The 12,708-nt window shown below is 35.8% G+C and overlaps 1 protein-coding gene across 1 annotated transcript; it reads left to right on the top strand.

Moving 5' to 3' along the window:
• The first annotated feature begins 1,178 nt into the window (after window positions 1-1,178).
• Window positions 1,179-12,005, top strand: LOC128103858 (prolactin-7A2-like). The gene is made up of 6 exons (XM_052728502.1): window positions 1,179-1,209; window positions 4,218-4,393; window positions 5,951-5,983; window positions 7,526-7,633; window positions 9,608-9,787; window positions 11,787-12,005. Exons 1-6 carry the CDS (start codon window positions 1,179-1,181, stop codon window positions 12,003-12,005), a joined length of 747 nt encoding a protein of 248 aa, XP_052584462.1.
• Window positions 12,006-12,708: the final 703 nt, after the last annotated feature.

A 12,708-nucleotide genomic window follows, 5' to 3' on the forward strand; every position in this document is an offset into this window, starting at 1 on the left:
AAAAACAGGAGACCATCACTTGTATCTCCTCCTCTACACAAGAACTCCAGTTCTGACCAGACCCTGCTGATGATTTCTGGGGAAGTGTTTATTCATACAATATAGACTATTGGCAAAGTGGTGGATGCAAACAATACTAAATTTAACAGACTATTGAATGGTATAGCACATATTATGGTTGCACAATAAAGAGATATCTAACTGTGACTGAAATGAAGATTCCATACTCTTGCTTTACTTTCAGATGAAACTTGGTTGGCCATTTCTATGAAGTGTCGTAAAGAGACCTGCTTAGCACAAAGTAAGTGCAACTACCCATCCAATCCTGATGTTTATACTCAGTCAACTGTATACCACTGTCATAGGTGCAGCCAAATATATTCTGATTAGATTTAAGTACCACATTTATGACAGAACCTATGTTTGTATAGATAAATTTGGCTGAAAACTGTGACTTAGGATATTATAAGCTACAGCATGAAGGCCTTGTGTGATATTTGGTTAATGAAAGTACTTGCCTAAACAAAACAAAAACAAAAAACAACCAAACAACAACAACAAGAAACCAAAAACATCAAAAGAACAAAACAAAATGACCCATCAACCAATCAAACAAAACAAAAAATCCTCTACATGTATGGATTTGCACCTTACACTACTGACCTATTGTGTCTAGTGTATAGAAACAAACACTTTACTGTGTTCTCTGTATCTTGGCAAAAAAAAATCATATATGTTAAATGCATGACTGTTCCTGTGGCTTTGTGTTGCAATGTTCAAAAACAGTGAAATAACTATGTTACCCTAACCAAGATTCAGTGACAGAAACATGTAAGTACCTGAAGAGAAGGGAAAGTCTGGGACACAGATATTTTGCTAGGGCATGGAATTCATACTAACCTTTATGGAATAGAGATAGCTATAGTAATTTGCAACTTAATTTGGATCCCAGAAATATTCTTTAAATAAATAAATGGGTTATATTGACTACTTGCGTCATTATGGTCATGAGGATGTTAGATCCTGCCTGAAGTTGAAGCGTCATATAATCCTCACATTCATTCCTGATGTTATTTCTTCTTGCCCCCTAGCAGTGTGTGGCCTTTGGGATGGTTCAGCAGTCTATATAGGAGGTGGAATATTTACTGGAGGTGGGACTGCAGTGAAACAGCCAAGATATGCCACTGTTTTTCTCTCGATCATGCTACTGTAAGTAACTCTTTCCTCATGTTCTTCTAAGATAAGATACTCCATTGATTTAGAAGCTTCTTTGGAGAATTTGCATTTTTGTGTCCTATTTGCCCCTTTTGGAGGGAACAGACTGTTGTTCATACCTATTCAGGACAAGTAAAATCAGATAAAGCTGAGAGGCTTTTTAATCATTTCTGTGGAAAGAAATACACCACACACTCTTGCATCAGTGGTTCTTAAAGTTAGTCATCATTCCAGGAGACATGGACATATCTAGAGAGGTAGTGGATTTTCTTAATTGACCTAGATAGAAAGAGATTTTTTTCAGTATCTAGTGGTAAGAGCAAGTCACATAACCAGGGCATGGAATGTTCAACATCTAAAAGTCAAATTGAAGAATCTGAGACATTTGACTGGAATGAGTTAAAAGGAGATTGCATTCTGAATTTGTAGTAATTCTAAAAGGTAGACTTACTATGTTCTGGTTTCTGGATCTCTGCCATGAAAATGCTTGACTTGAATAAACTTAATCTTATTTTCTAATGTGGGGACTTAGTGTTCAAAGATAGCAGATGAGTATCTATCTATCCAGCTCTAGAACATCAATCTAGCAAAAAAATGTTTTAAAAAGGATACTATGTAATATTCACCTTCTTGATAAAATTTCTAAGAATTAGAGTTTCTATGAAACAAAAACTAGTATCTTTAGTTCCTTGCACTCAGCTTACACTGTGAATATCTTTCAGATGATAAATGGTAGGACCATACATGTATGTACTGTATACATGTATATCTACTGTGCATATAATAAATTAGGGAAAGCCTTATGACTTTTGAAAATTTAGTTCTACAATAAGAAATAGTCTTCCCCAGGAAAGGGTGCCCAGTTTTATTCAACATCAAAGGGTCAGTCCTAAAAACATATACATACAACTCATATTATTACTGACTAAGCACATTTATATGTATTTATATATATGTTGTATGTATGTATATTTGAAGACATGTATGTATATATGTGTGTATATATGTATATAAATGTAACAACTAAAGAAATGTTCATGAATGTAAAAAAGAAAAGAGATCTGGGGGCCAAGAGAAGAAAGAAGTTAATGATGTAAATATCACAATCTCAAAAAATGAAAGAAATATTTTAAAAGGATTTATCTTAATTATTTTTATTTTGCTTAGAAATAGTTGATGCTTATAATATGTCTTTATTTATAACACAACCTTTTTGAAGTCTTAATTATTTTGAATATTTATGATTTGGGTTATTTTTACTCTAAATACATTTTTCCAGTATTCCAATTTTATTCTGAATATTTACAATTGCATTTAACAAAGGTACTAGACATGAAGAGCTTTTTCAGACTTGCTCACTGAAAAAACAAATAAAATTTTCATTTTGATACCTACATGGTGCTCATCTCCTGGAAAGCATTAATTATCAATATATTAGAGCTCTTGTTTTGTTCACCTATAAAATGTTATTTGATGATGACACCAACATTGCTAATTGTCAAAAAGAAATTCATTCAGAAGACATTGTTTTATAGAGCAAGGCAAATAAATGAAATAAAGATACTGCGGCTTCTGTGTTCAAGTGCTTAAAGATAAAACTTAATCTCTACAAGTAACAAGTTCTGCTGACACTGAGCCTCAAGACTACGGATGTGTTCCCTATGACCCAGTTATGACTGAGAGAGCCTGGCTGTGTACTGACTCACAATGCATAATGCAAAGCCCATAGTTTTGACGGTATACCATACAACAGCTGATACAACATATAGGGAAAAATTGATTAATGCTACCAGCCTTCTATTTACACCATATATTTTGATGTCATTACACAGGATCAGTCTACCTAGAAGGTTTTCAGAAAGTTCAACTTTATAGAAAAGAAAAAAAATCTCTGAAGATTGTTGTAAAATGGCAAACTCATAGAATCATTACCATAAGATAGTAAAGCCAGTCCAGAGGCTCCTTTTCATAACAGGAATCTCATTATCCTCAGTGTTACACAACAGTCATTCACCTGTTTACTCTTTTCAGGCATGAAGATAAAATGAAAGGGACCATGCTACCTGGTCAAAAGCATACATTGCACATTTAGTTTGGAAAATTTTTATTTCCCCTCCATATATTCTGCAATGACTTCTGAGCCTTAGCTGTGGATTTTGAGCAGAGGAAGAGGGAGTTTTCTCTGAGACTGTTTCTCCTAGGAATGTCAGAAGCTATACCCATAAAGTCTCACCAACGTGATTGCCTAAGCATGAGCTGAATAAAGAAAAAACAATAGACATACTAAGATGAATGAAGTGAAGCTCAGGAGGGCTCAAACCCACAAAAAGAACTATAGGCAACTAAGGCATGATGACAGTAGGAGAAAGAATCTCCCAGGGAAAAGCACACCTATCAGTTATCTAATGCTAAATGGTCCTCCCTGAAAATCTCACATACAATTAACATTATAGAGGATGCACAGATATATTTAAGAATATACATGCATATATATGTATGTATTAATGTATATACATACATATATATATATACATACATAACAAATAATGAGAAGAAGAGGCCATGCATTTAAATAAAAGAGCAAGGAGAAGTATATGGGGAGACTGGGAGGAGGAAAGAGAAGGGATAAATGATGCAACTATATTAATCTAAAAAAATTAAAGAAAAAGTGCTGTCTTGGAGGAAGTGATAATTGAAAACCAGCATAAATTTTTACAATACTAAACTAATAGACAATTAATTATCTCCCAATGTTTGCAATTTCATAATTATTTCTGATATCAATCCCAGGCTGTAGGAAGTCATCAAGTTGTGAAGTTCTGACACTGTATACCTGTGCAAATATAATAATTTAATTACATGTTGACAGTGAGAGACGCTTCTTCACTACCACTGCTATGCAGTATCAGATCACACAGGGGAAGGCACTGGGCAAATACGATGGAATTTCTTTTGGTAACTTTGGATGACTGGATCTGAATGGCTCTTGTTTCTGTTAGTAGGGGCCCTTCTGCTGCTGCTGGTATCAAACCTCCTTTTATGGAAGAATGTGGTCTCTGTGCCTTTGAGTAGTGATGAGTTTGATGATGATCAGCTACACCTCAAGGAACTGTTTGATCATGCCCTGATACTGTCTCAGGATATCAGTAAGCTCAACATTGAAATGCGTAGGACATATGTAAGTATTTCACTTATCTCTGGAGTATTTCACAAAGCAACCTCCTTGTCAAAGATTGTCCTGTACCCCACTTTCAGTAATCATGAACCAAATTTCTAATAATGCACATTTCTAATTATACCATAAAGCATCAGCTATTGAAAAAAATGAAGGAAGGAGAATGAGGTAAGTTTTCTGAAATCTCAAAGGTATTTGAAGAATTCAATGAGCTTTGAAATTTCCCCTACTTATCTTTAAATTTTCTTAAATTTTCATTTGTGGCATAAAAATCTAATAGACACAACTGGGAAAGAGCTCTGACTTCCTTACCTTGCTTGCTAAAAGGCCAGTCTCTGTTAGCATCTTTACTTAGCACTCAACAGGCATCCAATAGAGAAGAAATGCACTACAGTGAGTCTCATGTAATGAATGAAACTAATCTAAATTGTGATGGTGTGTCAAAAGACATGGGCATGCCTCACTCCCTACACACTCATACAAACATTAGCTTTTCAAACTTTTAAACATTAGGATACTTGTTTAAATAGTTACAATGCATGAGTTTATTCACTTAGAAGGCTAGTATAGAAGAGGAATAGGTTCTCTGTTCCTGTGGGCTGTATGCTTTCTTATCAAGGTCAGTCAATATCAAGTATAATACAGTAGGCAAGATTTCTGTATAGAAATGGACACGGGAAGAATGAGTCTGTTTTTGCAATAAATGTGAATTGATGTTGTCTTTTAACTCACTAGTTTTTCTGTCATTTCCTTCATTCTGTTTCAGACTGACACCGAGTTCTCTGAAAAATTTCATCATAAATTTGTAAGTACCTCCCCCTGCTTCTCTCTTGTTTCCTCCCAAAGCTTTCAGGTTAATGACTTTGAACTTAGTACAGGAAAGAATCCAAGTTTCAAGTAATATACCTCCAAGGGTAAAACAAAACAAAACAAAAAAAAATATGCCAGGTACTATAAAACAAAGCAAGAATGGGACAGCTTCAGAAAGTTTCTGGTTCGCAAGAAATAGAATGATTTTTAAGGTCTTTCTCCCTTCATAATTGTTGTTTACTTAAAAAATTATTTACACTTACAACATAATGCTTTAATAGTTGTATCCATGGAAGAACTCTAATTCCATGATCTTGCTTCTACAAACCAGTTGCTGTTGACATCTTTACTTAGCACACTGGGGACATCCAAGATAGGAAAAGTATATTGCACTGAGTCACAAGGAATGGATAGAATGAATCTAAAGCGTGATAAGTCAAGCTGGGAAAAAGCAAACAACAACAACATATTAGCTTCTTGTAGGCCCCTAAATGCTGGGAATCATATTTAAAGGTTTCTGGTGGACACGTTTACTGGGAAGGCTGTTTTAGAAAAGAAATAGACCCTGTCTTCCTGAGGGCTGTATGTTACCTGTTCAAGGCCAGTCAGTGTCAAGAAAGAGACTCTAGACATGGCTTCAGTACAGATATGGGCACCCAGAGAATTTCTCTTTTTTGCAATAAATGTGCATTCATGTTGTCTCTTTACTCACTACTTGTTTTTTTTGCCACTCTCCTCATCTGAACTCAGCTAAGTTCATCATCAGAATCGTATGACAAATTCGTAAGTGCCTCTCTTATTTCCATCTTCTTCACAAAAAGCCAAAAAAAATGCTATTGAAATGATTTGTTCAAGATTCTCTCTAATTTCATTTATTTTTTAATTTAAAAAGTATAATTGTGATATAAAGCTATAACCATTTTGGCTAGGGAAGAATTCTGATATCCAGATCTAGGTTTTATAGAGCAAGAAATATTGGCATTTTCCATTTAGTTCACTGCAGATACCCAAGAAGGTTGAAATGCCTTAGACTCAGTTAGATGTAGGAAGCAGAACCAATCCAAATGGAAACCAAGTCAAGAAGGAGGAAAAACACTAATTGATTTTCTGGAACCCCCAGTGTTAGGAATTCTGTTAGAGATCTCCAGTGCTAGAGTTTATTCAGTAGGGTCGGGTTGACAGGGGAACATAGGCTCTCTTTTCCTGATGACTGCAAGTCTCTTCGCGATCAGTCAAGATAAAGGAGAAAAAGTATAAGGTTACAGTGAAATAATGGGCATTAAGAGAATGTCTCTGCAGTTGCAAAAGATGTGTTGTTATTGTGTTCTTACTCATAAGTTTCTCATTCCTCATCTTTTACTGACCCTCTTTCAAATTTTTAACTTTCCCTGTAATCCATTAAACTTTTTTTTTTTTTTTGGTTTTTTTTTTTTTGGTTTTTTTCGAGACAGGGTTTCTCTGTGTAGCTTTGCGCCTTTCCTGGAACTCGCTTTGGAGACCAGGCTGGCCTTGAACTCACAGAGATCCACCTGGCTCTGCCTCCCGAGTGCTGGGATTAAAGGCGTGCACCACCACCGCCTTTTGCACTGTAGCTGATTATCAGTTTAAAATAACACATTAGTGATAGTATATTTAAAATATAATATTTAAGATTATATACTGATCAATATGTAAATAAGTAATTCTATTGTTTTTTATTTCGTTGCTATTTCCTAAAATTGGTCACTTTCTTACATCTACTTTTGTCAAACTTGACACAATTCCAGTCAGGATTTATGATTAACACTGGATGGTTCCAGTGTGTGTACTCACTTGTAATTGAAAGAACACATACAATTTTAAAATACCTAGGTAGCCCTGAAGAGATGGCTCAGTGGTTCAAATGCCTAGGTAAAAGACACACATCAATTTGGATACACAGGAACTGAGAAATTAATGAATATAGATACTATACAGCTGACACTGGGCCGAGATTCTTGAGAAAGATGATCTCTAAGACACTTTATATTTACATGTATTGTTATTTTTAAGGCTTCCCTTCAGTAAAGAAAGATTTAGGGGAAATAACAAAAAAAAAAGAGAAGAGTAAATAGGGGAAAGGGTTGGTGCACTGGACATTTAGATGAAAAGCAAAATGAGATTACAGACCCAATTAAGAAGAAAGGTATCAAAATATTCACATTGTTAAGTCTTTAATCTTAGATTTTAGGCAGAGTTAATTTTTACAAAGCACTCATCTCTTGAGTACATTAATATTCCTGTTGTAGAATCACTAGCTTATTTTCCAGATTCCATTTAACTGAATATTAATTTTGATATATACAGATGCTTGAGTTTTTTGAGGATCAGGAGTTTCTGATCAAGACTCTTACCTGCTGCCACAATTACTCCATCAAAACTCCAGAAAACATGGATGAAGCCCAAAAGATCTCTGTGAGTCTTTAGTTTGATTTTTTTCACCTAAACAACTGAAGTAGTAGGCTAACTTTGCTTTGTCATGCTGCAAGTACTGTAATAGATGTGGTAACCATGCCTGCAGGAAATAGAGTGAGAATGAACAAAGAAAATTCATGCTAGATACTTCATAATAAATAAGCAAATGTTAAATGATATTACAGCAGGTCCATACATGGTCCATTAGAGAGTTGTGGTTTAATGATATCTCACCTCTAGACTTTATACTCAGTAACTACAGTAACAGCAGTGTTGCTTTTCTGTTAACAGTGAATGGCTCCCCATAGCAAATCTCACATTACTGACCACCATGTCTTCTTGATTTTCAAGACTCGTTTGATTCTACTTCTGCTTCTTATTTTCCTACTCATTCCTCCAACTCCTATGATTTCTTCTTTGTCTAAGCTGTAAGCACCTGAACAAGGGAGCGCTATAAACACGACCTGATGCTCCTGATAATGAGCCATGCCTTCAGTTATAATGAGAAGGTCTACATATCACTGCAGCTCTAATTTACAACTGTTAGAATCTTTCCTTATGATTCTTTCCCATAACTTATTCTCAAATGAACTGATTTAGGCGTCATGTGAAAATAATGAGGCAAAGTGAAGGAAGAAAAGTGTATCTAGGTGTGTACTCTAAGACCAGGAATTTCACAAAGTTCATTATTGACAGTGCTGCAATTAACATCCAAAAAAGCTGGATGGTGTGAGTAGACCGAGGCTTTGAAATTTTCTGGAACTTGGACCATCAGCCTTCTCTGTCTGAATGAGTGTCGGGTTCCACCCAACTCAAGTCCTCACTCTTATTCATATGCATCAATGGTCCTAGGAGAATGCCTTGCCAAGACCTTTGGATCTGGGCCTTTCCTTCATGTATTTTTCCACTTTCCCTCACAATGTCCACTGGACTCTTCTCTACTCATTTTACTGTTTCTACAATAGCTAAATATATCAGCACATGAAACATTTTAAACCAGGAATGAGTTTCATGTAAGATTCTGGAACACACTGGATAGTCAAATATCTGTTGTTAATTATTATTATTATTTTTTATTTAAGCTTTTTTGTTTCATTTTGCCTACCAACCACAGTTCCCCCTCCCTTCCCTCCTCCTGCTCATCCTCCATCTTCCCCCTTACCATGCCATGCATCCACTCCCCAGAGAGGGTAAGGCCTCCCATGGGGTGTTAACAAAGTCTGGCACATCAAGTTTAATAGGACCAAGCCCCTTTCCTCTGCATCAAGACTGAGCAAGGTATCCCTCCATAAGGAATGGGCTCCAAAAAGCTAGTTCAGGCACTAGGGATAAATCCTGGTCCCACTGCCAGTGGCCCCACAAATACTGTTAAAGACAATGATATTTAATTGTTCCACTGTTCTTCACTTACATGTTACAACAAATATACTGTTGTACTAGAGGCTAGGAGAGGGAGTGTTCTAGTTACTAATGCCATATTTTCTTCATGGTATATTTTTATTAATAGCCTAAATTAACCTAAAAAATAAGTATGATTATGAACAATCTAGTTTATTTGTGTGATGAATCTAAGTTAAATCCCTTGTTCTTTACATTGGGTGAGATCTATTTTTCCTCAATCAAAACACCTACTAAGCCCTAGCTTCTTGGGTTGCCCTCCACAAACAAAATAATGAAATGTGTAAGAGCTAATAAGGAGGTCAGAGGGCAGAATTCTATATGGAAAACAAAACATGATCAATAAAATGGGTAATTAGAAATAATAGATATATAGACAAATTTTTATGATGACAAATTATAGGTTAATTATTTTTACTTTACTAATTTATATTATTTTTATTCCCCCAAAGCATTCTACCTTGTCATAAAATTACCAAGTAGATATTTAAATTGCCTGTCTCATAGAAAACAAAAACTAACAAATTGTTCTTTATTTCACTTATCTTAATGTAATTGCTGAAAAATGCTCCTTAGCTTGAAGACTTTCCAAAACTGATACTCAGTAGAATGTGGGCTTGGAATAACACTCTTAAGAACCTACTGACCATACTCGAAAACAGGACAGGAACACATAATGATGTCATATCATTAGTCAAAGACATTGAGAGAAAAAATGCAGTGCTTTATGAGGACACCAAGAATATACTCAGCTCGGTGAGTAGTGTTTCTACCTTCTACTTTTCTCATTCATGAATGATCTGACTTCTGCAATGGACATTAAATGTTGAAACACCTCACTTTGCAAAAACAGATTTTGGCACTCAGTCTTGTAGACAGTCTCAGAACTAATGGGTAGAGATTAAAGTATAACTTTTTCACAGTAATTTGAACAGCACCTATTCATCTGGGCATATTGAAATACTCCTGACTACTTTATTTGACAGTCTTATTAAATTACCTCTAGCCAATCAGTATTCATTACCAATGCCAAACACAAGTCTATACTCAAGTTTGAAATCTTTGCCCTTTGTCTTCAGAATCATAAAAAGACAAATTTCATTGGAAATCAATTTATTGAAGGAAAGTAGATACATATGTCTTGTACTTTTATTTTTATTTATTTTATTTTTTTTTACAGATCCTCCTTTTACATTGCCATTCCCAAAGCCTTCTTTTATTTATTTATTTATTTATTTATTTTTATTTTTATTTTATTTTTTTATTTTCCAATACAATTCAGTTCTACATATCAGCCACGGATTCCCTTGTTCTCCCCCCTCCCGCCCCCCCTCACCTTCCCCCCAGCCTGCCCCCCATTCCTATCTCCTCCAGGGCAAAGCCTTCCCCACAGACTGAAATCAACCTGGTAGACTCAGTCCAGGTAGGTCCAGTCCCCGCCTCCCAGGCCGAGCCAAGCGATCCTGCATAGGCCCCAGGTTTCAAACAGCTGACTCATGCAATGAGCACAGGACCTGGTCCCACTGCCTGGATGCCTCCCAAACAGATCAAGCCAATCAACTGTCTCACCCACTCAGAGGGCCTGATCCAGTTGGTGACCCCTCAGCCATTGGTTCATAGTTCATGTGTTTCCGTTCGTTTGGCTATTTGTCCCTGTGCTTTATCCAACCTTGGTCTCAACAATTCTCGCTCATATAAACCCTCCTCATTCTCTCTAGGTGGATCTCTGGGAGTACTTTTATTTTTAGATGACTGACAGATTTATAGTAGCAAGTGTCTGACATGTGAAAATCCACGCCTGTGATGGAAGTTTCATATTCTTTTATTTTTCTTTGTGATAACAAGTTTTCTTTTCCTAACTTTTATTTCAAATGTTTTCATCATATTCTTTACCCTCCCCAAGTCCTACAGGTTTTTCTCTACCACATTATCTACTCAACTTTATGCTTTTTCTTTCCCTCCCTCCCTCTCTCTCAAAAAAAGAAAGACAAAAAAATAGAAATCAAACCACACAAGAAAACTATGAAAAATAGAATGCATAAGATGAAAAATACCCCAAAATAAAAACTACAGCCTCAAAAAAAGAAAAAAAAAAAACATTGAGTATGTTTTGTGTTGGCCAGTTACTCTTGGGCATGAGGCCTGACCCAGAGTATGTTCAATATGCCCAATAATCCTCTTTTGGAGAGAACAGATTTTTCTTCTTTTCATCAGATATCAGTTGCAAATAACTTTCTGGTTAGAGATAGAGCTCTGTGTCCACTTCCCCTTCTCAGTGCTGGAATTTTGTCTGGTTTGTACCTGTGCATGCTATCAAAGTCTCTGTGGGTTCATCTGTGTATCAGCCCTACTGTGTCTGGAAGATGTTTCCTTGGAGTCATCTACCACCTCTGTCTCTAACAATTTTCCATCTCACACCCATGTAGATACTGGATGATTGAGGGGAGGGGTTTGATAAAGATATCCTATTTAGGGCTCTTTTGTCCAAAGTCTCTAACTCTCTATACATTGTGCAGTAGTGGATCTTTTCATTAATTACTATCTACTGTCAGAAGAAACTTCTCTGAAGAGGCTTGAGAGATACTCTTATCTATCACAATGTTTTATTGCTATGCTCATTTTGCAGAATAATAGTAGTATGTTTTTGCCAAGCTCTTATACTTTTCCTAAATGCAATTTTATATCTAGAAAGAAAAGGAAAAGCAAACACAAGCTATATAAATATAAACTGACTGATTATCATTTTGGTCATTAGATTTATGGAAAAACAGAAAATGTGGATTACACTGTCTTGACTGGTCTTGAAGACTTACAATCATCTGATGAAGAATTTCGCCATTTTGCTCTTTGTAAATTATCCTATTGCTTGCGTGTAGATATGAATATGGTTGACATTTGTCTCAAGCTCTTGAGGTGTGTGGTGGTTGCTAATAGTGACATTTGCTCATCTCAAAGAATTAAAGATGAGTCATGATGCTGCATCCTTTTAAAGAGTCTTAATTTTATATAATTTGAAGGTATACTTGAGTGTAATGGATGCTTTTAAAAAGAAAATAAAGTGCATATATGCCAAAGTTTACAAAGAAAACTTGCTGGGTAGTGGTGGCACATGCCTTTATTCCCAGTACTTGGGAGGCAGAGGCAGGTGGATCTCTGTGAGTTCGAAGCCAGCCTGGGCTACAGAGTGAGTTCCAGGAAAGGCAAAAAGCTACACAGAGAAACCCTGTGTCGAAAAACCAAACCAAACCAAAACCAAAACAAAAACAAAACAAAAAGCCAACGAAACAAACAAACAAACCCCAAAAAAACTTGTTGGTATCTTTTATTCATTTAATACTGAGTTAATATTTTAAGAGGTTAAATTGGCAAATGGAATAATCTACAACTTACTTTAGAATCACAGTAAATATTAATGTTGATATAGTCGTTAAAATCAGAGAGTGAATTCACAATTAAAAGTATTTCTGTGTTAATAAATAATGGGGATATTGGTATACCTCAAGAAAGTAATTCAGTTTTCCAGAACCCATCCTGTTGCCCCATATCATAGCTACCCAACAGGTTCTGCAAGGCCTAGACCCCCTTCACTCTGGTTCAGCTTTGTTATGTCTTTTCTCTTATCCCTAAGTCAACTGCACTCACCATAGTCCTCAAAGAGAATCAAATAGTACTACACT

Source organism: Peromyscus californicus, unplaced genomic scaffold (genome assembly GCF_007827085.1).
Source record: "Peromyscus californicus insignis strain IS unplaced genomic scaffold, ASM782708v3 Scaffold_8__1_contigs__length_139910024, whole genome shotgun sequence".
Classification (NCBI taxonomy): Eukaryota; Metazoa; Chordata; class Mammalia; order Rodentia; family Cricetidae; genus Peromyscus; species Peromyscus californicus.

What these genes read in the sequence shown, in the direction of transcription:
- LOC128103858 (XM_052728502.1), top strand. Translation starts at nt 1,179, where the DNA reads ATGCCACTGTTTTTCTCTCGATCATGCTACT. An exon ending in CAGAATCGTATGACAAATTC is followed by an intron (nt 5,984 to 7,525) that starts GTAAGTGCCTCT and finishes TGATATATACAG; the next exon opens with ATGCTTGAGTTTTTTGAGGA. An exon ending in ATGAAGCCCAAAAGATCTCT is followed by an intron (nt 7,634 to 9,607) that starts GTGAGTCTTTAG and finishes AATGCTCCTTAG; the next exon opens with CTTGAAGACTTTCCAAAACT.